At 42.4% G+C, this 26,999-nt stretch overlaps 1 protein-coding gene across 3 annotated transcripts; it reads right to left on the bottom strand.

Annotated features, from left to right (window-relative positions):
* Nucleotides 1-2,198: 2,198 nt before the first annotated feature.
* On the bottom strand, nucleotides 2,199-25,468 carry LOC133416126 (cytoplasmic polyadenylation element-binding protein 1-like). 3 transcript variants are annotated; one of them, XM_061702805.1, is made up of 12 exons: nucleotides 25,388-25,468; nucleotides 24,990-25,161; nucleotides 21,958-22,179; nucleotides 20,847-21,076; nucleotides 19,005-19,260; nucleotides 18,822-18,935; nucleotides 9,699-9,803; nucleotides 6,403-6,539; nucleotides 4,246-4,444; nucleotides 2,821-2,915; nucleotides 2,665-2,745; nucleotides 2,199-2,574 (listed from the first exon to the last, which is right to left on the bottom strand). In XM_061702805.1, the coding sequence occupies exons 1-12, from the start codon at nucleotides 25,400-25,402 to the stop codon at nucleotides 2,464-2,466; spliced, it is 1,737 nt and encodes a 578-aa protein (XP_061558789.1). In that variant the 5' UTR covers nucleotides 25,403-25,468; the 3' UTR covers nucleotides 2,199-2,463. The 3 variants fall into 3 exon arrangements, 2 of the variants coding, with proteins under 2 accessions (XP_061558789.1, XP_061558797.1); XM_061702813.1 differs by having other exon boundaries at nucleotides 9,714-9,803; XR_009770217.1 differs by lacking the exon at nucleotides 2,821-2,915 and having other exon boundaries at nucleotides 2,559-2,574.
* Between the last annotated feature and the right edge of the window lie 1,531 nt (nucleotides 25,469-26,999).

Genomic DNA, 26,999 nt, shown 5'->3' with positions numbered 1-26,999 from the left:
CAAGGAGAAGACATTCAACCGTGTCCCTCGGGGAGTCCTGTGGTGGGTGATTCGGGAGTATGGGGTACCGAACCCACCGTTTGATCCCTGTACGACCACAGTGTCAGAGTTTGGTTCAATTTGCCGGCAGTAAGTTGGATTAGTTTCCGGTGAGGGTTGGACTCCGCCGCCAAGGCTGCCCTTTGTCACCAATTTTGTTCATAACTTTTATGGACAAAATTTCTAGGCGCAGCCGAGCGTAGAGGGGGCCCAGTTTGCTGGCCTCAGTATTGCATCTCTGCTTTTTCCAGATGATGTGGTTCTGTTAGCTTTATCAAGCAGTGATCACCAACTCTCACTGGAGTGGTTCGCTGCAGAGTGTGAAGCGGCTGGGATGAGAATCAGCACCTCCAAATCCGAGGCCATGGTCCTCAGTCAGAAAAGGGTAGAGTGCCCTCTGCGGGTCAGGGATGAGATCCTGCCCCAAGTGCAGAAGTTCAAGTATCTGGGAGTCTTGTTTACAAGTGAGGGAAGAATGGAACGGGAGATCGACAGGCAGATCAGTGCAGTGTCTGCAGTGATGCGGACTTTGTACTAAAAACCGCAAACTACCCCTTTTAAGACAGGAATAACATCATCCATTTTGTGGACCGCTTATCCTCAACTAGGGTTACGGCGTTTTTTTTTGTTTTTTTTTTAATTTGTGAGAATGTCTGGGGAGGGGGCAGATGAAGCCATAGTCAGATTAACAGTCCTGTTCATTACCAGCAAGCTGTTCAAAACAAAATGCATAAGCACTAAACAGCAGCACCTGAGGCACAGAGATAAATTAAAATTATTGATTCACTCCAATATCAGTCCAGTTAATCCCACCCAATTTAGTTTTTCAACACTAGTACAAGTTTCCGTTTGACTTCTCATTTACGTAGACAGCAAATTTACATTGATTCGGCCACCATCTGCCTTTTCAAAACACCCCACCAAAATCTTATTTTAATCAAGTGAGAGTTCTGCAATAAAATATTTAACTCCTCCATTGAAGCCATTTTTAAGGAACACTACAGTGATAACTAATAGATTTTTCATCCCAATCTCTAATTTAAAGCAAGCGGCAGATTTAAAATTAAGTGGTTTCATGTATACGATAGCCGCAGTCAACTAAGGTGTGTTGTGAGATTAGCCATTTGTAGCCTTAAATAGTCCAGACAATGCAGTTTAATGCTTAAACACCTTTATTGTGCCCATTCTGAACAAACTCCACAACTGTAGGCAGCAAACTTGGCAGATCACAATGAGGTAGACTTTGCAAACTGTAAAAAGCAGCTGGGCAAAAGAACTGAATAGCAAGGAACAGTCTTTAGCACACTGATTATGCAATCATGTCCATCCGCAACAGGAAGGCAAACTAGGTTTACAAAGTGTGCGTGTGCATGCCTTTGGAGAGTCTACTCAAGGTCTGGGTGGACAGTTTGATCAGCAAAGTGGAAGTTCTTACATTCATCAGGAAGCAAGCAACTCTTCTTAACATGGCTGCATACTCCCAGCAATGTACTAATGTGATAACTGACTGCCACCGCTCCACAAGTGCAAATTAAAAAAGTGCAAACAAAAACAGTCAAAATCCAGTTGTTTGAAACAATGGATGACCAGTTGAAGCAGTATCCAGCACTACTGGAAGACATTTAACAACTGCAAAAAAGCAGGTTAGGTGGGACTTCCAAACTTTGCCCATCATGTTGAAATCTGGCAGGGCAAATTAAAACTGTCAGAAAAAAAAAATGGACAAGGATCAGGGAGGGAAATAAAAAGGTTTTCTCCAAAACGGCCACCAGGTAGAATTCTGTTCAAATTTTTAATGTCATGACTTAAAACCGTTGTGTCTACAAATTAGTAAAAAACTGCGTAAAAGTCTGAAATGCGACTGGTTAAATGAAGCCCAACATTCAACTCCCAAAGTAAGAAACACCAGTTGGCTCACACTGGAAAAAATACCAACTGGGGGAAGGGGGAGGGAGGTGGGGAAAAACTAAAAATTTAAAGGCACTGTATGGCATTTGCCAATGAATGGCAATGAGACTTGCATGACTGCTCTTCCACTATGCAACATGTAAACCGAGAAAGAAAAAAAACAAAAAAAAAAACAAAAAAAAAGAGGGGACGGGACGGGACGGGACCAAAAAAAAAAAAAAAAAAAAAAAAAAAAAAAAAAAAAAGGCATTTTCCTCACTTCCTAACCTTCAGCTGACTCAAGTATCTGAGAAAACACTGGAAAAGTGAACAGTCCCTTGTCTCTCCCAACAAGGTCACGGTGCATAGTGCCAACTGTGAACAGCAAAAACAGAGCAAGTGCAAAAAGTGAACATTTCCTACAGTGATCTAACCCCAGTGCCTCGTGGAGTGCCCCGCCCCTCATGCTGACTGACATCTGACGTGCCCTCCTCCACTCTGCAGCGGGCCCCAAGCGGGAGGCTTGCTGGAGGACTCTTAGCTGGAGTCTCTGTTCTTCTGGTTGCGCATGAGGGGTCGGTGGTTGCTCAGTACGTCCATGGAATGTTGCCAGTGCCAGCACGAGCGGCAGTAGTACTTGAAGCATGCCTGGGTTACGCAGAAGACATTTAAATACAGGTACTAAGCTTCCTAACAGCACAAAAGCAATAAAGGTTTTTATTTTGCCTGAATGCTGACCTGGTCTCTGCAGAAGAAAGGCCCAGCTTGGCGGAGGCAAACTTGACACATTGAGTCTTCCAGGTAAGGGTCAATCTGGACCTGACGAGAATGAGGCAAGAATGTTTGGATTTTACTTCTGCTACATTTTGACAACTGCAGACCCATTTGGGATACCTTCTTTGTAAACTTGGGGCTTTTGATCTCCACAAAGGCCGCGCACACCGCCTTCAGGTAACTTCGCTGATTGTTGAAAGTCACACGACCAGAGCCTACGCAGTACACAACGTCACCATTTTGACTTAAAATACAATTTGTTACTTTGGATTAAATCTACAAAAGTTGACTCCAAGGAAGTTTGATTACATTCACCATCAAACTGCATTAGGGCTGAATCAAAAAACAAATTTTTAAGAATCCCGTAATAGCCATACTGGGAGTGAGAAGTGCAGACATGAGTTGTGAAAACGTCTACAACAGAGCAGCATGAAGAGGAGGCTACAGAAGCACGTGAGGTGCAGATATGAGCTGCTGGTTTGCACTTTACAGGGTGCAACACTTTTGCCAATTCCTTTTGAATGCCCATGAACAGATGCAACTGATGAGTGCTTGGACTGGCTTATGAGTCAAGCAGTGCATCCTTAAGGATGAACATTTATTTACAGTGTAACTGCTGAGCTGTTTGACATTGAAGAAAAATAAATAAATAAATTTACACATTTGAGAAAAAAAGTTACACTCTCCATGTTGCAGAGTTAACGGTTCATGTTAAGTCAAATCCAGACATTGATTTGAATGGGTATTGAGATCTGCTCTACTCAAACAGACATGCCGATAACAGGAATGCAACTTCCAAGTTCAAGGCAATAGACTAGGCCACAGGTGTCAAACTCAAGGCCCGGAGGCCAAATCTGGCCCGCCAAGTCATTTCATGTGGCCTGTAAAAGCAAATCATCTGTCAACTTCCATGATTCGTACTAAAATTTTCATAAAATAGCATTGTTGAGACATTGCAAGCATTTTCTGTTTACAGTAACTTGAACAATAGTTGAACTTACCCTTGACTTCTGATTTCAAAACGAGGTATCCATCAATTTGTTATATGTATGTAGTAATGAGGTGACTAAATATTTATATGGTTTCACAGTCAACGGCCCTCTGAGGTAAACAGTGACTACACAATGTGGCCCGTGACAAGAATGAGTTTGACAACTGGACTAGGCCATCGAAAGGCAAGCCTATATACACAAATGTGGAATAAATTAATAGATACAGAGGAAGCAGTATCAAGTACTTGGTCATGGCACTTTCAGTACTTCATTTTCTCATGTGTATGTTTAATATGTGAGCCTGATAAACCAGTGCAGCTTGTGTGATTCAAGTACAAAATGATTGTTGGGTGCGGCTTAGATTTGACAGTACATTCGCCTCCACAGACATGCATGTTTTGAGCCCTAGTAAAAGGTCGTCAGAAACCATTGTTACCTTTAGCTACATGAGGGAACACAGATACCCTTGAAGGTTGTGGGATAGAGAATCTATACTAAGAAAAGCTGACAGGATGTAAGAGCAAGGAAGAAAATCTGGCCTGTAGAGTCTTACCTATGGGATATTTGTGTTTGTCTGTGTCAATGCCTGCATACATGACTCCTCCAAACAGGTCATTCATAATGCTGGCCAGCGCTTCGGCATTGAGCATGCCATGCAGTGCGCCCACAAACACCGTCTTGCTGGGGTCCAAACGCTGAGCAGGGCAGCGCACATAGTTGCTGTCCGAAATGACCCAGGGAATAACCTGTACCTGGAGCCACATGAGAACACTTGACAATCATTTGGATTTTTGAAGGCTACAAACCCTTTTACAGGAAACCGCAATTTCCCAGTTTTCAAAAAGCGGCACAAATGGCAATATTAAAATCAGAGCTCTTGCTGGCCGTTCGCCACCTCTCCAATAGCTAACTGAAACCGGATGTAGCAAAGTGAATATTGCCCACATTGGCACACTGGTGAAGCAAAATTATATGCGTCAAAACTGAAAAGTCCTTCCTGATAAGGAAGTGAGGGCCCTCATTCTGCAGTGTGAACGGGGCTAGTGGTTTTCTTTTTCCCACCGCTTCAGAAAATGCTTCCATCCGCCGTCCAGCCACTGCTGGCGATAAAGCAGTCAGGCTCATTGGGTTTCCCGGCTACGGGGAGCAGCACAGGAAAGACAAGACCACATGCCGCCCAATTGAAGCATGCATATTTATTACTGCGACGTATGTTTTAAGTGTCGATGGTCAATGTGTCCTGCAACTCTCAGTTCTCGCAGCCAGCTAGCTTCCGTCAATGCACGAGCCACTAATCCCACTTTAGTTGTCATGCCGAGTGGGGACAGCAGCGACTGTTCGAAGCAGGCCCGTAGCTAGTCATTTGGGGACCCTTATGTAATCAAGATCACTTTGTCCTGGGTTTGAAATCGGTTTCAATTATTTGGCAGCTAAAGTTAGCCTGTTACCAAAGATTTAGAATATTGTTTATCTTCAATTAAAAAAAATTGAATTTGAGCGTTCAGTCTAGTCCTGAAGATCCTTCTTGAGGAATAGCAAGTGAATGAATTCAACAGTTTACAATTTCAACCATTTAAATACTGCGTGATGAAGCGTCACTCATCACCACTTTCTATACTCTGCTGACACTGACAGCAGTACTGCTGACAAGACCATTATACAGTATTACATTTAAAAGGCATGAAGTTTGAATCAATAAGTCAATATTCTGTGAATTAGGTTTTTCTTTTTTTACAATTCAACAGTGAAAGATTTGTTGTTCATCAATTCATAATATTTAGGACTTGCCTACAGGAAAGCGTTATTTGTTGGCTGTATCCAATGTTGCATTGGTCATGTTATTTCTTGCATTTAGCAAATACTGAAGATAAACTCCCGAAACATCGCAAAGGCAATATTTGTTTATAATAAAAAAAGTTAAAAAACTCGCAACCAAGGATTTTGTTTTTTTTCCCCCCATATTCAGCCCTACTCCTGATTGATGACTATGTAGTTTTAACTGGGCCCACATCAGTAAGGCTAAGCTTCCCTCCCAGTGAGGAGGACTGGCTAAGTGTGGCTATAGATTTAGCCACAAACACACATGATGTGCCTAACTACACAAGTGTGGCCAAGAGATTTTTTAAATTGTTTAGCCACATTGGTTAAGAGGTTTAATGACCCAGTACCAAGCCTGGTAAATGCAAAGCAATACACACCAGCCACAACATTAGGTACACTTGTACAATCAGATTAAACGCGAAAGAGTAATCCATTATCACAGGGGTTAAACTCCCCACCACATGCGCAATTGGTTATATTCGACAAGTACCACCCACTTTTTTTTAATATACATTAAAGCTGTATGAAACTACCCAGACAATCTTCCCCCCACTCTTATTAGCCTCTTCAATACTCTTACAGTAAAGCACAGTAGTACTGGACATTTAAGGCCTTGATTTTTTTCATTTGACTGTTTTAGGCTAGGAAGAGTTTTGACAAAAATGACAGCATATAAAATCCCGCAATATGGCAAATTATGCTCAATATGAAAAAAGTCTGCAATGCATTGAACCCGCAACAGAGTAAGGGAACACTGTACATGATAAAAATTCAGACGTCACAGTATTCATTTAGCAATGTTTGTTGTACTGCACCAAACTGGTAATTTGATATTTAGGTGACCCAATTCATCTCTGACTAAAAATAAACAAATCAAGTTTGTACTCACATCCTTGCAACGCATTCGGCGACTGGACAATTTGAAGTAGTACTCCCTGCCATCCTCTGGGTGAAATGGGTCCTGAGAGCAGGCATGGAGCAAGGCCCGGACAGATTTCTCATTCTCAAAAACCAGGTAGACGTAGCCTACAAGGACAATAAACCTTTAGTGAGTCAATGCAAAAAGACTATTTGGAACTTGTAATGTGCAAATCACAAGGGAAACCGATTCAAGAAAATCAAAAGTTGGACTTCAAAAAAATGGCAAGTAGATTTTGGCTTCTCACGATCATAAAAATTGAAAACGATTGTGCCAAACGCCGCAGTGTGTGTATGCAAGTTCCTGCGTTGTAAAAGCACCCTGAATGCACCAATGTTGTACAGTAGCATATTATTCTGCCCTCCCTGAGTGTGCTTTATGCCGTTTGACACCCCAGTTGGCGTTTACTGTAAAACTAAATGCCCAACAACAACTACTCACATTATACATTTAACTAGAAAACACTATTTTAGAAACAGCTTAGTGCCAACTCAATAGAAAACCCTATTGATGTGCTAGCAAAAATGAGCAGAAGCATTCACCTTCAAATCAAAGTCAAAGAAAGTCTGGACACAACGCACTGCCCAGTCATTGGTTGAACTTGCACCATGTTAACGCACCTCCATTTCCCAATAGGCATGTGGTTGGCTTTGCCAGTTTGTAAGTGGATTTGTGTCCAAAAGTTTGTTGTGTGGCTGAAGGCTTTTCCACTCATCCCCGAAGCAGCGTACAAATGCACCATTTCCTGAGAAACCCCAGCAAGACTACATTTTCTTAAAACTAAAATTTCCTTTTCCAGGAATAACCGGACAGTGAATGCAATCATAAGGCACATTATAAGGTGGTAACATGCCCACACACACAGCTGATCAGATTAGGACTGCTTCAAATAAAAAAAATAATGCAAATGCTATTGTAACACATACAGGTTTAATTTATGGGGGGAGAGACATGTCCCCTGCACTTTTTCAGGACTGTTTGTCCCATGCAGTTTTTTTAACTGTCCAAAAACAATGCAACACGATAGATTATGGAGACCGACAAGTACTAACGCCACGTGGAAAACTCCACCCATAACAGCAGTGCATTGGTCAATAATGTAAATGACACTAGGCTGGTGCATAGAAGCTTTAACACGCTGACATCAAATCAATTTGCCCCACCAAGCGTGCAATGTACTGTGTAATCAGTCCGGAGGAAGGAAATAAACTATGTTTGAGCGCTTCCCAATCCCTGAAATGCTCGTAACGCAGCTGCCAGCAACTCTTAAGGTTCCCCAGTCCAGAGTCAGCTGTGACTGGAAAAACAGGTGGAATGGCAGCAACGAGTAGGAACAGGCAGTGACAGCTAGGGAGCGTCTGCAAGGGGGAAGCTGAAGAAATGCCAAGTTTGAGTTCTAAGCAGCGAGTCCATGAACAGACACTGAAATGTCTGAAATACTGTATCTAGCTATGAGCTCTTTGTATTTAAGAGCATCTCGGCCAGCGCTCCTCGAACTTTTTACCTATCCCAATGCTACCTCAAAAAATACTTCAAATCCAAGCACCACCATAATGAACATTAAAATAGAGTTGCGTAGTATGCCCAAGTGTCAATCAAAAACCAGGCACAGGTTTTATTCAAAATGTATTTCACATTTTTGTTAGCCACTGTTGACATTAACACTACACTTCAATAAAGAAAATCAAAACGACACTTACTGCTTCAATTAAATCCAAAATGTATTTTGGATTTGAAAACAAACATTTCCAAATAATTAAAAGCAAATTTATTTTACTTAGTTAAAACTGCACTTAAAAGAATTGTATTGAATGGAAATGGGGCATTTTGCAGAGCAATGGGCGGAGCGTGGGTGTAAAACTTAGTAAAGATATTTTTGCATTTCTGTGGCATAATAGTCAATTGCTGTGGAAGCAAAAAAATTTCCCACAAACAAATGTACGTTTGAGGAGCTGTTGCCTGCCAGCAGCCGTGTGGGTGGTCACGACCCAGCACTCCTGGCGTCACTGATCTGTTTTTATTGCTTTTGTTGATCCTTATTTCTTTAGTGTGTAACTTGCTAGTGACCCAGCCATGTGGTTCGCAAGAACTTATCCACTTTATTATAACAGTCGTAACACTGCTGCCGCTTCACCACCTGCCATAACGTGGAGAGGTTCTGTCCGCCGTGCTGCAACTTAATCTCCCTACAACATTAATTGGCGGTGACATACAGCTGCGGTCTAGAGATGACACGAAAAGCATGATCGAGATGGGAAAAGAGGAAGACTAGCAGGAATACATGCAAAAAAATTTATTCGCGTCCGCAAAGCGATACCCCTGCCCCCACATTGAGCCATTGGATATGTAGAAACGCTTTTGATGCTGCACAAACAGTATGTTGTACTTTATCACATTTATTAAACCCTAAAAAGAAATTAATAGTTGGAAGCGGGTTGCTTACAGGATCAGGACACAGTAGCGACAGTTTTAAAAGATGCTATCTGAACGGCCGATGAAAGGCATATTTATATTGACTGTTGATGCAAGCTCTCAGGATGGCAACGCTGTACTGTCGGTCTTCGCTGACTGGACGGCGGCATAAAATTGTCACTGGGTATCATTCAAAACAATGTGTTCAGTTCGTATGTCAGTTTTTGTGCCATGAAGTGTCTTGGCGTTTTAAACACCTATTTTGTTACCTTCACATTGAGTTCATCCTTCTCGTCAGTTTATTTAAATCTTAGAGTTATAGCAACTCTATGCCGCTTCTGCCTTTTAATTTTCCCCTCAATTCTCCAGCAGCATCCCAGCCATCAAAGGTGATATAACCAAAAAAGGTAAATGATTAAATCACTCATTTTAAATTCACTAATTTGTCCTCATAGTACTTCAACTTCAAAAATCTGCTTTCAGCATTCACTATTTTTTTTCATAATCCCCCAGCCCTATGTGGGACAGATCCGTATTTGTATTAACAACCGTTTCTCCCCCCACCCCTCTCAGTTTTATTGAATAGGGCCAAGTCACTGTTGATCATTTAATTAATTTCATTGAGTGACATCATACAAACTGTTCAACAAACAGATTAGCTAGAACACCAGTGCAATGTATAACAAACCCTAAATTAACTAGTCAGGAGATTGCTTTTGTCTTGCAGCAATCACTTGGCATCGAGGACCGCTTCACTTAGCAACCCACCAGCATGCCAGTGTCCACCATTGTGCCACCCCAAAACCATTTAGGATAAAAAAAATAAAAAAAAAAGCCTACCCGCTTGTCATTACCTTTGGCCACATTACCTTTGGGAGGACAGCGAGGGTGCTTGCCATCCTTACCAGGCCATTCCACAGTCAGAGGGCCGTAGCCACTGAAGGTGTTGACGAGTCCAGCTGAAACGAGGAAAGTGAATTGAAGAATTAATTAAATCACTAGATCAGAAAAAATATGCAGTAGGTGTCTAGTTGATAAAGCCTTCAACAATATCATCCAATCCTACTCAAACTGGAACAAAGAATTTGGGGGTATAGCAGCGGACTGGTTAAAAAGTTGCCCAACAGGAAGGGTACAGTATATAAAAATAGGGCAACAGAAAAACTGCATTGCTTGTGGTGTCCACATAGGGGTCTGTGCTGGGGCCACCACTGTTCTGTGTGTATATAAATTATATTTGATGTACAGTAAAGCCTTTTTTATCATGGGGTCAGGTTCCGGACCACACCAGGTGAAATCTGCAGTAGCCGTTTGAAATTTAACCTACGCAGACTTATTCTCAAAATCCAAAGTATTCCACACTGGACTCGTCGTGGCCCGGGTTAATTTCCGCCACGATTAACCTACAGGGTGCTTGTGGAAATTCAGCTACTGTGGGTTGAAGACTGGTGGAAAGAGGGTTCTTAGGCAGAAAGTGAAGAAAGCACAGAGCCTAGAACAGAAACTGAAGACTGAATGTTACTATGACGGGAAAAGCTCAGGAGTTGGTTAACATGATTATTAGGAGAAAGATTGACATTGTGTGGCTAGGAGAGCAGTTGAAAAGGCAGTAAGGCGAGAAGTTTAGGGGCAGGGTTCAAATTTTACCATGGTGTAGATGGGAAGAGAAATTGAGTAGGGTTTATTTTAAAGGAAGTTCTTACCCAAGAATATCCTGCAAGTGACAAGAGTGTCAGATAAGTGTTGAGGCTGAAAATTGAGGGTATAATGTATAATGTAAACAGTGGCTATCCCCCAAAGATTGGATGTGACCTCGAGGTGAAAGAAATTCTGGAAGGACCAAGACAAAGTAGTTCTGAACATCCCAGACACAGCTGTGACTGGTGCAGATTGTAATTGACTTCTTGAAGGAAACAGCAGTGATGAAGTGATGGGGAAGTTCGGCCTCCAGGAACAGAACCTTGAGGGATAGATGGGAGACTGAAAAAATAATTGAAATAGCTGCAGTGAACACTTTCTTCCAGAAGCAGGAGGAACAGTGACCTACAGGAGCAGAGGTAGAAGCACAGGTGGATTACATCTTGTGCAGATGTAATTTGAAGGAGGTTAGTGACTTTAAGGTAGTGGTAAGGGAGAGTGTGGCTCAACAGCATAGAATGGTGGTGGGCAGGAATAAGAATGAAAAGGCAGGAGAGAAACAGGTGGTAGCAACTGAGAAAGGAAGAGTTGTGCAGCTTTTTGAGAAGGCGAGACAGACTCTCTGTGGACAGGAGAAGCTTCCAGAAGACTGGAGCACTACAGCCAAAGTGATCAGAGAGAGAGAGGCAGGAGAGTATTTTGTGTATCTTCTGGTAGGAAAGCAGAGAAAGACTGGAACTTCAATGTACAGGAAATCATACAAGGAAAGATGTTAGCCAAGAAGTGAGACACAGGACTGGAGACAAGAATACATGGAGATGCAACATAGGGTGAAGGTGGCAAAGGCCAAACAGCCATGACAACATGATGGACACCTAAAGAAGAAAAATCTATAAAAGGTTGGCCAGACACAGGGCTAGAGATGGGACAGATCTGCAGCAGGTTAGGGTAATTAAGGATAGACATGGAAAGGTGTTGATTGGTGCCAGTAGTGTACTGATAGATGGAAATACTTTTGAGTTGATTAATGAGGAACATGAGAAAAGAATAGAAAAGTGTGGTAGACCAGAAAGTAGCAATGATTAGTAAGGGGGTAGTTAGAAAGGCACTAAAGAGGCTGAAAAACAGAAAAGCAGTTGGTCCTGATGCTATACCTTTGGAGGTATGGCAAAAACTAGGAGAGGTGGCTGTGGAGTATTTGACCAGCTTGTTCAACTGAATTCTAGCAGTTGACAATGGCTTAGGAATTGACAAAAAGTGGGCTGGTGCTAATTTTTAAGACCAGGAGTGAGGTGCAGAACTATAGAGGAATAAAGTTGAGCCACACAATGAAATTAGGGGAAAGAGTAGTAGAGGCTAGACACTGGACAGAAGTGAGTATTTGTGAGCACCAGTATGGTTTTAGTCCTAGAAAGAGTACGACAGATTAATTATTTTCCTTGAGGTTGTTGCTGGGAAAGTACTGAGGTCAGAAGGGGCTACATTGTGTCTTTGTCGATCTAGAAAAAGCCTAAGACATAGTACCCAGAGAGGAACTGTGGTACTGCATGCGGAAGTCTAGAGTGGTAGAGCAGTACAGTGGAACCTCGGTAAAACTGACCCTGATTTAACAAAAGAGACCATTGGGACTGCTGAACAATGGGTCCAAAAACAGTTGCCATTTGCAACTTTAACTGCCACTGAAGTCTGTTAGTTCCAGAATTGGCCATTTACTGGCGCAATGCAGGCAGAAAAATGGGAGAGGACATACTTATTTCAGGGTCAGTTATACAACAACTGCGATCTTGCGAGGGAACACTCAATCTCTAAAACTGACTGTTTGCAGATAAATATATGCTACAGTAATGATGAGTTGGTAAATACTATGAGTAATGAACTAGGGGTGCAACTAACAATTACTTTAATAGATTTTTTTCAATTAAAAAATAATTTTTATTTGCATCCTTTATTCAAAAAGGACATTTCAAATTGGCATGGCACAAAAAGGTTTCTGTATGAACATTCTAAAGCACTTAAGTGATGAAGAAAAGTCAAATAGCTTTACAATAAGCCATGCATGAACAGAAATCTTCAAGTGTATAATATAGCCCACAATAACTGCCAAATAGTTGAGTGCACAAAAACAGGCATTTTGTTTAAAAGTGATCTAAGCTGTTAGAACAATCAATGATAAAGAAAAAGGACAAACTAGACCATATGAAGATACAATCACCCTACAAATGACTAAAAAGTTATTCATCCATGTCTGAACAACCCATCCTGCCTCACTCATATCCAGTCTAGTCATTTCACTAAAGAAAGCCTATTCATCATATGTATCAGAGGCATGTCGTTGGCACATTTAAATCTCTCTCTGCTGGGCCAACCCTTATCAAAAGCACTGACTTGCATAAAATTGTATTAATTGATTTCCAACAAGTGGAACGGTGGGGACTGGTTAGCACATCTGCCTCACAGTTCTGAGGACCGGGGTTCAAATCCCGGCCCCGCCTGTGTGGAGTTTGCATGTTCTCCCCGAGCCTGCGTGGGTTTTGTCCGGGCACTCCGGTTTCCTCCCACATCCCAAAAAACATGCATCGTAGGTTGATTGAAGACTATATTGCCCTTAGGTGTGAATGTGAGTGTGAATGGTTTGTTTCCATGTGCCCTGTGATTGGCTGGCGACCAGTTCTCACCCGAAGATTGCTGGGATAGGCTCCAGCAGGCCCATAACCCTAGCGAGCATAAGCGGAACAGAAGATAGATGAAATTTCCAAAAGTCGTGTATTCCTTTCATAGCGCGTCTCGGTTGAGCAGCCTCCAGTCATTCAAGGGTTATTTTTTTGTGGTCTAATCAGAAATTTAATTCTGTGTGTTGCCAAATGAACGCAATCTATGGGCCCTCAGACTCAAGATTGCTGGTAGATGACAAATACACACAATAGAAATGTCTAATGTGAATCAGAATCATCTTTATTTGCCAAGTATGTCCAAAACACAAGGAATTTGTCTCCGGTAGTTTGAGAAGCAATCAGATTTAAATTTGAATAAAGAGCAGTATCTAGTGGGGCCCCGGTGACATCGGAATTTTTGCATTCTGACTGGTTTAAAGCTACTCGACCGGAACTTTTCAAGACAAACTGGACATTGTGACAAGTCAGACAATGCTTGTAGCTGGTGGGCATGTTTCAACCAGGTAAAGGATTTAGTCGCCACTTCAACAACCATGTATAGCTGGCTCAACCGGACCCAACACACAGCGAGCAAAAGAGGTGGCATTTGTCTACAAATACGCATCTCTGGTAAGTACGATGTGTTGAATTGAACATGAGGTTTTTGTCACAGATTACGAAATGCTGTAGTGTAGAGATTTGGTGTCAGAACCCAAGTAGCACTTTTGCCTGCTAAAACAGCACATTTGACTTGAGCAATCAGTTTAAAAATGGATCGGTAGGAACTGAGACCTTGTCAGGCTGATAAGAAGTCATGATTTGGCTGCTGAGTAAAGGCCCACGTCAGATATGCGCCGCACGCCACTGGTATGTTACCAAATCCAGAAAAACTGCCACCATTTTCTTTCCATTTTTTCGTGCCGGATTTCAGGCTTGTGAATTTAGTTGGTCAACCAAAAATATCATTTTCCTCATTGTTTCTCCTCATTTACTTATTTTCAGATTATGTTGTCGGGAAATCCCTTTTCAATTTGGTTGAGTTTTTCTGTGGTTCTAAGATGAAAATGTCCCTTGATTTCAGTGTTGGGAGAGAGAAGAAAAAAAAAAACTAGTGACAGAAAACTACATGTGGTGACTCACTATTCTTGCTTAATGTGAAGTTAGACGCAAATCTGACTGCACTTGGTCTCAAATTTGGCATGCTAAATGAGATGGCTGGAGCGGATGCCGCCACAGAGATGAAATAAACAGCACTATAATAGTGTATACATTACAAAATGTTTTGATGAGTAGCTAAAGTGTCAGCAGATGATTGCAGATAATTCTAAGGCTACTTTCTAACGCAAACAATGAATTGCAGTCACATCAGTGGCGGTTCTAGCTCAAATGGTGCCCTCAGAGATTCTCCTTTGCCGCCCCCCCATCCAACCAGATTTTAAAAAAATCTGAAGCAAACAAGCATAGCGGCAACAGGCTAAAAGAGACTAACAAGACAGTTAAAAAATATATATATATATTTTTAAATTCATCCGAGTTTATTAAAACAAATTGTATGGAATAGTGATAAATCTCCTGAGTAGATAAAACAACCTATTTTTATACATTTTTCAGCTAATTCAAGTACCTCTTGTTTTGGCTTCGCAAACCCCTAAAATGTCAAGTTGTGCAATTAAAACTGCACTCAGTGCTTCATCTCCACAGTGTAGATGCCCAAAGCGCTTTACAAAGCCTCACATTCACCCACTGACAGATTCATACACCAGAGCACCCAGGGACAGCACAAACTGGTAAGTTATGGCCCTAATAACTGCAAATTAAGATCAGTTGTCATTAAAGGTCCCAATATTTTACCAAACCAACCTTTTTCCTAATATTTGGGATGTTTTAATGGCTCGCTGGTGCCTCAGTGAACTTGAAATATGAATTAAAATAGTCCACGCATTCCTAAGTTCCAGATGTATTTTTGCGCAAAGGCCTGAAATCAGGTAATTAATTTCAAGCTCATCTACATCACTAGCGAAGATCTCCACCTACCTCTCCATTCTCGAGCCAGCACTGTCAACATAACGTGTTCTCACAAGTGGGTGTACTACACTGAGGCAACCAATCAGAGGAAAGGGGGTAGTCATAGCCAAATATAGACAAAGCAGATACAAAACTGGGTCAAACAAAAGTAGCCATCACAGGGTCACTTTTCTGGACATGACAAAAATCAAGGCGTTGTTTGAGTCAATGTTCAAGAGGCACTCTAGGGACATCTTTTCCTTTCGGCTTGTCCCTTTAAGGGTCGCCACAGCGAGTAATTCTTTTTCCATGCAAGTCTATCTCCTGCATCCTCCTCTCGAACACCAACTGCCCTCATGTCTTCCCTCACGACATCCATCAACCTTCTCTTTGATCTTCCTCTAGCTCTTTTGCCTGGCAGCTCCATCCTCATCATCCTTTACCAATAAACTCACTATTTCTCCTCTGGATGTGTCCAAACCATCGAAGTCTGCTCTCTCTAACTTTGTCTCTAAAACATTGAACCTCGGCTGTCCCTCTAATGAGCTCATTTCTGATTTTATCCAATCTGGTTACTCAGAGAGTGAACCTAAACATCTTCATTTCCGCAACCTCCAGCTCTGCTTCCTGTTGTCTCTTCAGTGCCACTGTCTCTAATCCGTACATCAAGGCTGACCTCATCACTGTTTTATAAATTTTGCCCTTCATCCTAGCAGAGACTCTGTCACATAACACACCTGACACCTTCCTCCACCCGTTCCAACCTGCTTTGACCCGTTTCTTCACTTCCTGACCACACTCACCATTGCTCTGGACGGTTGACCCCAAGTATTTAAAGTCCTCCACCCTTGCCATCTCTTCTCCCTGTAGCCTCACTCTTCCTCCAACTCCCCTCTCATTCATGCACATATATTCTGTCTTACTTCGGCTAATCTTCATTCCTCTGCTTTCCAGTGCATGCTCCCATCTTTCTAACAGTTCCTCCACATGCTCCCTGCAGATCACAATGTCATCTGCAAACATCATGGTCCACGGGGATTCCAGTCTAACCTCATCTGTCAGCCTATCCATCACCACTGCAAATAGGAAGGGGCTCAGGGCTGATCCCTGATGCAGTCCCACCTCCACCTTAAATTTGTCTGTCACACCTACAGCACACCTCACCGCTGTTCTGCTGCCCTTGTACATGTCCAGACCTCCGCATGCAGTACCACAGTTCCTCTCTCGGTACGCTGTCATAGGCTTTATCTAGATCTCCAAAGACTGTCGCTCCTTCTGACCTTCTCTGCACTTTTCCATCAACATCCTCAAGGCAAATAATGCATCTGTGGTATTCTTTCTAGGCATGAAACCATACTGTTGCTCGCAAATACTCACTTCTGTCCTGAGTCTAGCCTCCACTACTTTCCCATAACTTCATTGTGCGGCTCATCAACTTATTCCTCTTTTGTTTCCACAGCTCTGCACATTACCCTTGTTCTTAAAAATGGGCACCAGCACAGTTTTCCTCCATTGCTCAGGCATCTTCTCACACGCTAGAATTCTATTGAAGCTGGTCAAAAACTCCACAGCCACCTCTCCTAGATGCTTCCATACCTCCACAGGAATGTCATCAGGACCAACTGCCTTTCCATTTTTCATCCTCTTTAATACCTTTTTAACTTCCACCTTACTAATCATTGCCACTTCCTGGTCCACCACACTTGCCTCTTCTACTCTCCCTGCTCTCTCATTTTCCTCATTCATCAACTCTTCGAAGTATTCTTTCCATCGAGCTAGCACACTGCTGGCACCAGTCAACATATTTCCATCTCCATCCTTAATCACCCCAACTTGCTGCACATCCTTCCCATCTCTATCCCTCTGTCTGGCCAGCCTGTATAGATCCTTTTCTCCTTTAGTGTCCAACCTGCCATACATGTCATCATATGCCTCTTGTTTGGCCTTTGCCACCTCTACCTTTGGTCTGTGTCGCATCTCAATGTATTCTTTTAGCCTCTCCTCGGTCCTCTCAGTGTCCCACTTCTTAGCTAACATTTTTCCTTGTATGATTTCCTGTACTGTGTGGTTCCACCACCAAGTCTCCTTCTCTCCTTTCCTGCCAGAAGATACACCAAGTACTCTCCTGCCTGCCTCTCTGATCACCCTGGCTGCAGTGGTCCAGTCTTCTGGAAGCTCCTCCTGTCCACCGAGAGTCTGTCTCCCGTCTTCTCGAAAAGCTGCACAACACTCACCCTGTCTCAGCTTCCACCACATGGTTCTCTGCTCTGCCTTTGTCTTCCTAATTTTCCTCCCCACCAGAGTCATCTTACACACCACCATCCTATGCAGTCTAGCCACACTCTCCCCTATCACTATTTTACGGTCGGTAACCTCCTTCAGATTACATAGTCTGCACAAAATGTAATCCACCTGCGTGCTTCTACCGCCGCTCTTGTAGGTCACCCTATGTTCATGCCTCTTCTGGAAAAAAGTGTTAATTACAGCCATTTACATCCTTGTTGCAAAGTCTACCACCATCTGTCCCTCCAAGTTCCTTTCCTGGATGCCGTACTTACCCATCACCCCTATTTCCTTCACCAACATGTCCATTACAATCTGCACCAATTGCGACTCTCTCTCGCTCCCTCTCTCTGGGAATCTCAGAACTACTTCGTCTAGCTCCTTCCAGAATTTCTATTTCACCTCTCTGTCACATCCTACCTGTGGGGCTTAGCCACTAATCACATTACACAGAACACCCTCAATTTCAAGTTTCAGCCTCATCACTCGATCTAATACTCTTTTCACCTCCAAGACATTAGCCAACTTCTTCTAAAATAACCCCGACTCCATTTCTCTTCCCATCTACACCATGGTAAAATAATTTAAACCCTGCCCCTAAACTTCTAGCCTTACTGGCTTTCAACCTGATCTCCTGGACACACAATATATCAACCATTCTCCTAATCATCATGTCAACCAACTCCCGAGATTTTCCTGTGATAGTCCCAACATTCAAAGTCCCCACAATCAGTTCTAGGCTGTGCTTTCCTCTTCTCTTTCTGCCGAAGAACCCGCTTTCCACCTCTTCTTCAACCCACAGTAGCTGAATTTCCAACGGCGCCCTGCAGGTTGACGCCGCCGGTGGACATCTAAATAGCCAAACTATGGGCGCTTTAAAGTGAACCCAAACTGACGCTGCCAATAGTAGCCACTTAAGGTTTAAAAACATCTGATGAAGTCCTCCTCGCCAGTAGTTGGCACTGTACTACAGTGAATCGTGTGTCAGAAAGAGGGGAGAGAAGGAAAAAATAAATAAAAAGTCTATTGTCTGTCAATGTGTTAATTTAAATTATATGTATTAAATGTACTAGTGGTATCAGTACTCTATTGGTGAGCACTCAAGTTTGAATACTCTTATTGGTCTGAAAAAAGTGGTATCGAACAATACCATATAATATAATAATCTGTTCATCCAGTCAAAGTTGCTAAAATTCACTCAAGTGATTCCATTCAACAAATGATTACTAATTAACTTGCATTTCATAAGAGAGCTCGTATAAATTGAGGTTATGGAGACTTCACACTACCCAAAAAGGTTGGTGTGTCTGTATGCAGAGTGAAACACTGGAACAGTCTTAATAGCCCTCGTAATCTTTAACAGAATTTAACTACAGTTCATGCATCCAAACAAGAGCCTACCTTCAGTGATATCCCAGGGTACACCACCAAGAAAGACCTTGCAGGAGTAAAGCGGATCCTTGTTGTTTCTGGGGGGCAGCTGACCGCTCCAAGTGAAGGTTGCTTCATTCACAGCTTAAGAGCAGATACACCAAAGGCTTGTTGCAGGTTATAGTTTCCAGCATCTGTTTTTGGTGCACTTACCTGCAGCCTGTCTATGCAGACGTGCCTCCCTCTCAATGCTAAATGCTTCATCCGACTGGTCCAGCATGTCTGCAGCAGGCCACAGGGAGCCAGTGCGCCAGCGGCGAGAAAGCGCAGAGGAGGCCGGGCTGGCGCTAGATGGCGGGGTGAGAGGAGAGCTGGTGTCTTGGGGGTCCAGACGGGAGCCCAGTCGCAGCAGGTCCTTTTGCATGTTCGATGCAAGGTAAGGCAGGGGAGGTGAAATCCGCAGAGTGGACTGGAAAAAGAGGGATCAGTTAAGTAATTCTTTCAAAAGTAGTTCCGTAATTTCTCATGTATAATGCACCCCCCCCGAAAATTGTCAAAAAGTACGCATTATACATCGTTATAGGGGGGAAGGGGGAAAAAAACAAATTTATGCCACCGTCTAGGGGTTATGAAAAAGCTGTACACTTCCAGTCCAATATGCCACCGCCACCTAGAGGTTATGAGAAAGGTGTACACTTCTAAAATGCCACCACCACCTAGATGTTATGAAAAAGGTGTAGCCTACACTTTCATTCCAATATGACTAAATGTACAATTGTGCTCAAGTTTTACATACCCTGGCAGAATTTGTGAATCTTTTTTTTTTTTTAAATAAATACAACCAATAATTTCTTTATGGGTTTGTTTAATGATAATCATTTTCTGAAATGCTTGACAGTTAAATTTGAATCCCATTAATAAAATTAATCGCCTGGCCCTTCATCTTTTCTTTAAAATTGTACCCATCTTACAAATTCTGCCTTGATAATCAAACATGAGCACGACTCTTCTCATTTACTAAATAAAAGTAAGGCTGTGAATTTCAAAATAAGAGCAAGTAAATAAAGCATTACGTGTTCAAATAAAGTAGTTACGTTCAGAATAATTATTTGAAAAAAAACTAACAAAATACAAATACTTCATGTTTTGATCATCTGGGTAGAAGCAAAATCATGCATTGTAAAAATTCATTATAAATGGGAATAAGTGTTTTCCAAAATTTTGGTCAACATTGGGGGTGTGTATTATAAATGAGAAATTACGGTATACCAAATACATCTTGCTGCATTTAATTTCAATCAGTGAAAGCTTTTCTACATTACAAAGCTTAATGGAAGCGCTGCTTCATTGTGAAATGTGTGCGCCCCAAGTGCACCTAAGGCCCAGTACACGTAAAGACAATCGGCCTGTTTTTGTGCCAATTTTGCCCCTTCCCAAGCATTTCAAACGTCTTAGAAGATTAGGTCTGGTGTGTGTTAAGCGTGGATTGATCCCGATTTTACAGTCTAAAACAGGTTGGGGTCAACAAGCTTAATGTTATATTTACAGCCAAAAAAAGTCAGTGTGGGGAGAGCCAACTTCTCCCAAGTCATGATGCTGAGAATTAACACTTGCAAGCATCCCGACTCAACAGGAAATGACCGTAAATAAAAACAAGAATATCTTAACCAATTTTTATTTTTTATTTTTTTTTATATAAAAGTGGGTACCCCACATGGCAAAACGTATTATCCATAGAAAGTCATTTTTTGAGGACAATGCCATTTTACAGGGCTCCGGCAACATTCGGGAAACACTGGCGCAAAGCCATAAGTGTTTCTTGTTTTGTGAGTTCACGCAAGATCGAGATTGCCGGTGGAACAAAACCTGTGTGTATGGTGTTGTGCGTTTATATCAGAGCACACCATGCAGTATATGACCAAAACTGTTAAATGCCAGAATTTTTCTCTTTATACATGGTGTTTGTCACAGAAAAAAAAATACATCCTAAAATTTAAAAAGTCCATGTATGTACCAGCCCTAACCGGTTAACAGAATAAGTGTGGCTCCACATACCAACATATCACAGAGATGTTCAGAACCAGAGCTGAAGCCACTTAGCTCAGAGTCTTCAGGGCTGCTAGAACGAGACTCCAAAAAGGAGCTGGAGTCCAAACGGTTAGCCATGCGAGCCATGCCAGGGAACTTCTCCAGGAAGTCAGCAGTCATACTCATGGACTCTCTGGGTAGGTAGGCTGGTGGCTTTCCGAGGATGCCACTAAAGGGACTGTTCAGGATGCCCAGCACTGGAAAAATACATACAGAAGACAATTGACAATTGCAAAGGAACAGGGATGTCTGAAGTTTGGGGATGGGAGGCATCCTTTTAGAAGACATGTCTGGAAACAGGAGCGGCAACTCAATCGAAATAGATTTCTAACAGACACCAGCAAAAACAAATCATGTCGACGGCATCACATTGAATCAAGTGTGGCATCCTGCAATCATTTATGAGCACGGACATGAGCAACCCATTCCTTGTGCTACCAACATTTGTCAAAGGAAACCGTTTAGAACAGTTTTTAAATAAAAGGTTCATTAATTTCCCCAGAATTAGTAACACCTTCATATCACAGCCATGTTGCCAACACTGAGGTTGTGAGAGCAGGGGGGCACATATTCCGCTGCAGGCTGTATTCAAAGCTATGTCCCACTTTGTTGTCAGCCCAGTTTAAACCTCTATATGAGTTATGTTAGGACAAGCACTGATGCCATTTCAGCACTACAAACTGGTTGGAACAAATGGGTCAATTGCACTGCCAAGTCATTTGGAGACATGCTCAGTTCCCCAGTTCACACCACTGATTTATGCAATTCAGAAAATACAGAATGTGCATAGTCAATAGGTAATCTAATTAAGTTGTAAAGATTACAGCTAGCCTATTACATTTTGCAGGAAATGAGGCTTTACTGAACAGTTGTGGACAGATGAAGCAAAGCAGAAGTGCCACATCATCCTCTATGATGCTACGGCTTGTGGCGACACGCTGCTCTTACCATCACGCTTCAGAGAATGTTAAGTGCGACAACAATTGATCCATCTATTCCTGCATCTACAATGTCAGGATTTGCTGGGACTGCCCATTTCTCAACTGTAACCGGTAAACAAAACTTTTACAGTACTTACTTGAGGGTGAGCTCGTCTGACCCTGGGAGGGAGAAGAGAGTGACTCTGTCTCCTGGCTGCTCCAAGGTCTATCCCAGCCAGACAAACTGAGAGACTGGAGGCCCAGACCCAGGTCTGCCACACTCTGTGGAACCCGGGATGACTGCATCTCCTGGGAGCCAGGCATGCCACCACAGTTTGCGAAGAGCATCCTCCTGCTGCCCACTGCAGCCCGGTCCGACTCTTTTCAGGTCAGAGGAAGAGAAGGAGCGCGTTAGACAGCCACGAGAATCCCCTCACAGCCACAGCAGAGAGCAGTCCATTTTCAGCCCTACCCTGGATGACGGGGAAGCTAACCTGCTGCCTCTGCACCCCGTGTGTGTGCCATGCATCTCCATCTGCATGGCTGACCCACCTAGCAGCATGTGACATAGCTGCTGATGCACTCACACTCTCCTAATAATGACATCAGCTTCCCTCACCTCCCTGCTTCCTATAAAAAAAAAAAGCCTGTCTGAGCTATGGACTAGTTGGTACCCCTCTCTGATGGTGTGGGAGGTATTAGGCGGCAGAAGACCACAGACGTTGCTGCAGTTGCCGCTTACTCTCTCGAGCCCATTTTCTGAGCCAGTTGACCGAGGCAGCGAGGGAGGGGGAGGCAGCTAGAGCACACAGGCATCATGACTCAGCAAGCTTTAAAAGTATTCAGACTTGAAGCCTGCTCAAAAACCAGAAGTTCCAAGTTTGACAATTATTTGCACACTCCTATTTTGTCTTTTCACAGGAAAGAAAAAAAAAACAGGAGAACAGTCTCGCTGCAAGGAAGCAGCTGACTGATCAGATTGTAAAAAGCAGAGCAATGTGCACCAGCTACTCCCTTCTCTCTGTCTGTCAGTCTCTCTCTCTCTCCCTCCCTCCCTTTCGCTGGAGAGAGTCCAAACACCAGCTACAGGCCTGATTCAGCAACTGCCAAGCTGGGCTTTGGCACCAGAGTCACCATCTTTTACTTTTTAACAACTACTAGTTTGATGAAGCTTAAATTACACAAAGCAAATTTATTAAAATTGGTCTTGAATGCAAATTGTTCATTGAAAATTATACACGCCAGGAGACAGAAATTGAATAAAACTTGGCAACTCTCACATTTGGTGATACCCCAAAAAGTGCTGCAATGCTGTAAACCTGTGATGCAGCATGAATCAGCTACTGGCAATCATGCCAAGTAATAACATGGCAACCGTTAACAGATGTGAATAGCTTTAATTTAAAATACATTGTTTTATCATGACATGCAATTGTGACTTACACCAAAAAGTAGTGATAGGCAAATGATACCGAGGCTTTGGAGCTTGTGTCACTCTTCCTGAAGCAGAGAGATTCGAAACACTGTCAGAGCTTGTATCAAAACACCAGTGTCACGTGACCGATGACGTTTGATGCTTCGAACGTCATCACTGTTTCGCTTCATTCCTTCAAAATGTTTCAAAGCTTTTCATTGGTTTATGGCATTTCTACACATTCTGAGCCAATGACAGCTTGATAGGTGTGACAGATTTAAGTGGTTTGGCGCCATACTAGCTATATAAGATGCATCATTATGCTACAAAACGGGGTTCTGAGGAGATAAGAGATTTGGAGAGAGGGTATTTTGGCAAGTCAACCATACAAGTCTCCAAATGACAAACAATTACCTTTAAAGGTTTTCCTTAAAAACACTATTACACACACACGCGCACACACACACACGCCAAGTAGGAAGGATCTCTAATCCTGTTAGGGACTTTTAGTACAGTTTTTAAATAAAGCTCAAAGCTTTAAAGAAACCCTTAACCAACATTTAATAATTTGCATTTATTCTTTGGGTTAATCTGGAATGTGTTTTAGAGTATCGGGGAGAGCATCTTCATATTTTATTGTAACGATGATATAATCATTTGGTATGAATGAACAAAACACTTGAATGACCATACAGACCTTTCTAAACTTTTATTGCTGTCATGGGAAACAGTGCCAGTGCTTCAGTCGTGCTCTTTCGAGGTTGCTACGGCTTCAGTTGTCCACCAGATGTCACCATCACTGAAGCCTTGAGCTTCGCCTCTTTTTCATCACAATTGTTAGGGAAAGCCTCAGTGCTTCATGAGGCTTCACTTGCCCACCACTACCAAAAAGACATTTCCACTAGTAACCTGTGCCGTTAACAGCTATCAGTTCTAATGCATGCCATCAACACAATCTATAACCGTTTCCCACTTTGAGCCAAGGAACCTCTTTTACATAAGCTCGCTGCACACCAAAATAAATGTCACAGAGAAAAAAAAGTAATACTGACAATGTCATCTCAATTCACTCACATATATGCACTTAGTGAAATTTGGCCGGTTTAATTGGGCACAAGCTGATAGACTCACAGGAAACCATGACTTATTCTGTTGTATAAATGGCAACAGATTGATACACAGGTTTATTGTATCTTCTGCCATCCAATTGAGGAATGAATTGTTCTGCCAGTCACTCACAACGTCATTAGTAGCGAGCAAAGGAATTGTTATTAAATTTTAGATGAGCGAAATTGGGTAATTTCCCACAGCGCCTGTTCTCTTACCACACACTGGTTATTATGACTGAGCTAGCTTTGCAATAAAATAGCTACTGCACTGTATACACAGCAACTTAATGAAATTGTGTTCCATTTTATATACACATTTATATAGTGACTTGTTACTAGAGAGAGAGAAATTTTGATTTTTTTTAAAATGTCCAAGACAAGAGCATCGATGATAAAAATCATTGAACCTTCAAATAAGTGTGCAACTGTGCGTGTACTTTTTGATTTGCAAGATACTAATTTACATGTATCAGTCATAGTGAATAAGACGTGGGTAAAAATCTCCAGAGTGGGACCAACTCGCAAGTGTAAAATATTTATTTAGCAAACGTTTCAGGCCTACAGAGTAAAGCCTCGAGCGGTATTGACCATCAAATAGCCGCACTATTAGCCATTGCAGTTGAAGAAGAGGACTTGTGTCGTTGTTACGTGTAAGAAAAGCCTTTACCGCACAGCAAGTCCGCCTTGCCCTTGGTGCTGTTGGGAGTGGTGCACACGCCGGTCAGATCCAGAGCGTTGCCCAGCATGGTGTTTATCCTGCGGAAGATGTCGGCGTTGCTACACGTCGACAAGGCCGGCGAGTCGGAGTCTGGGCTGTCGGGCCTACGGGGGTCGTTTCTCTGCACCCAACAAAAGTCATACTTTCATACATGTCGAAGTTCAATACGAGCACATGCTCGGCAGAGTCACAGACGCCGCTTTGGGACATTATTAGAACACTCACGGACACTTTGAACCAGACGCATAAATGACAAAGGTTTTGGTGACACCAAGGCTCACCATTACGTTATTATGACATTGGGGGGACACGTCGAATTGACCAGTCTCATGAAATTTGACACTCACCAGAGAAAATGCCATTGTGTGGACGGAGCTACACCAAAAGAATCACAAAGAACGACAGTTGCCCATAAAGGCTCATTTATGAAGGGGGCTACCTGCTAATTAGAGTCAATGTGGTGAACGTGCGCAACTAGCTAATGACTGAGCCTTAAGGGCCTCCGTCTGGTCACATGATCGCCGTCAAAGGCCCCACCGCGCAAATCAAATCACGTTCTCACGTCAAAAGCATGGGAACATTTTTACACTTGAAGAGAAAAAAAGACGAACAATGCTCAACTCTAGAGTTATTATTATTATTATTATTATTATTAACAACAACAAAGCATGGATGTATGTATGTTAGGTTTTGATAACTTGTCATATTTCAATTTCATTTAATTTCACTTTGTTTTGAGTATAGCCTGGGTCCCACCATTTGGCTCAAATCAATAATCAAACCTATCCCCAAGTCTCAAAATACTGACCGGAGAGTCCCATTGAATTATAGGGGGATTAGTCTCTTTAGTTGTGTCGATAGACTTTACTATTCCTACTGAAAGGTTGTACACTTATTTAGAAGATGTTGATTTTGAAAGAAAAGAGCTTGTATTGAATACCTATATTCCTTGTCCGCAAAAATACAGGTGAGAATACAAGGAAACTCAACATATGGTCTTTTTTTTAATTTTCAGGGCGGCACGGTGGGCGACTGGTTAGAGCGTCAGCCTCACAGTTCTGAGGACCGGGGTTCAATCCCCGGCCCCTCCTGTGTGGAGTTTGCATGTTTTCTCCGGGCACTTCGGTTTCCTCCCACATCCCAAAAACATGCATGAATTGGAGACTCTTAATTGCCCGTAGGTGTGAATGTGAGTGCGAATGGTTGTTTGTTTGTATGTGCCCTGCGATTGGCTGGCAACCAGTTCAGGGTGTACACCGCCTCCTGCCCGATGATAGCTGGGATAGGCTCCACGACGCCCGCGACCCGAGTGAGGAGAAGCGGCTCAGTAAATGGATGGATGAGATTTTCAGAAAGCCTTTGACTGTATTGATCATGAGTTTATTCAATTAAATAAAGGGCAAACATGATTTGCAAATCATTGTATTCTGTTTTTATTTGTTTAACACAACATCCCAACTTCATTGGAATTGGGGTTGTAAAACAGGTTGATGTGCGCTGTCCCACACTGTTTGGAATATATATAAATGGCAGAATCAGAAATCAAACAAACAGCAATTGGTGTTCAAATAGGTGAGTTAAAGGTAGCCACCCTGCTGTATGCAGATGATATAGTCCTTATTGTAAAGACTGAAAATGATGTCCAGATTTTGTTAAATAGTGTTTACTTGTGGTGCAATAAATGGAGATTAAGGATAAATAGAGATAAGATTATGACGCAGATTATGCATTTCAGGAAGAAGGGGGTGTCACAAACCCAGTTTGAATTTTGTTTCGATTCAACACCTCTTATATCTGCCAGAAAATACAATTATTTAGGATTGACAATTGGCTGAACACTATACATTTGATAAAGGAGTTAAAGAGTGCGTTTGGAAATTCAACCTGACACTTTCACAGTGCTCTGAGAGTGCACTGTTCAGAGAGACAGGACGCACTCTATTTTCTATGAATTTACAA

The sequence above is a fragment of the Phycodurus eques genome, chromosome 2, assembly GCF_024500275.1.
Source record: "Phycodurus eques isolate BA_2022a chromosome 2, UOR_Pequ_1.1, whole genome shotgun sequence".
In the NCBI taxonomy this organism is placed as follows: Eukaryota; Metazoa; Chordata; class Actinopteri; order Syngnathiformes; family Syngnathidae; genus Phycodurus; species Phycodurus eques.
Note: the sequence above shows the minus strand (reverse complement) of the source record. Positions and strands in the feature narration are given on the sequence as shown.

Bases quoted from the DNA above. Each gene is read 5' to 3' on its own strand.
- LOC133416126 (XM_061702805.1), bottom strand. The intron at 22,180-24,989 runs GTAAAGGCTTTT...TGACCTGAAAAG, and splicing joins CAAGGCGGACTTGCTGTGCG to AGTCGGACCGGGCTGCAGTG. The intron at 2,916-4,245 runs GTAAGACTCTAC...TGTACTGCGTAG, and splicing joins CAAACACAAATATCCCATAG to GCTCTGGTCGTGTGACTTTC.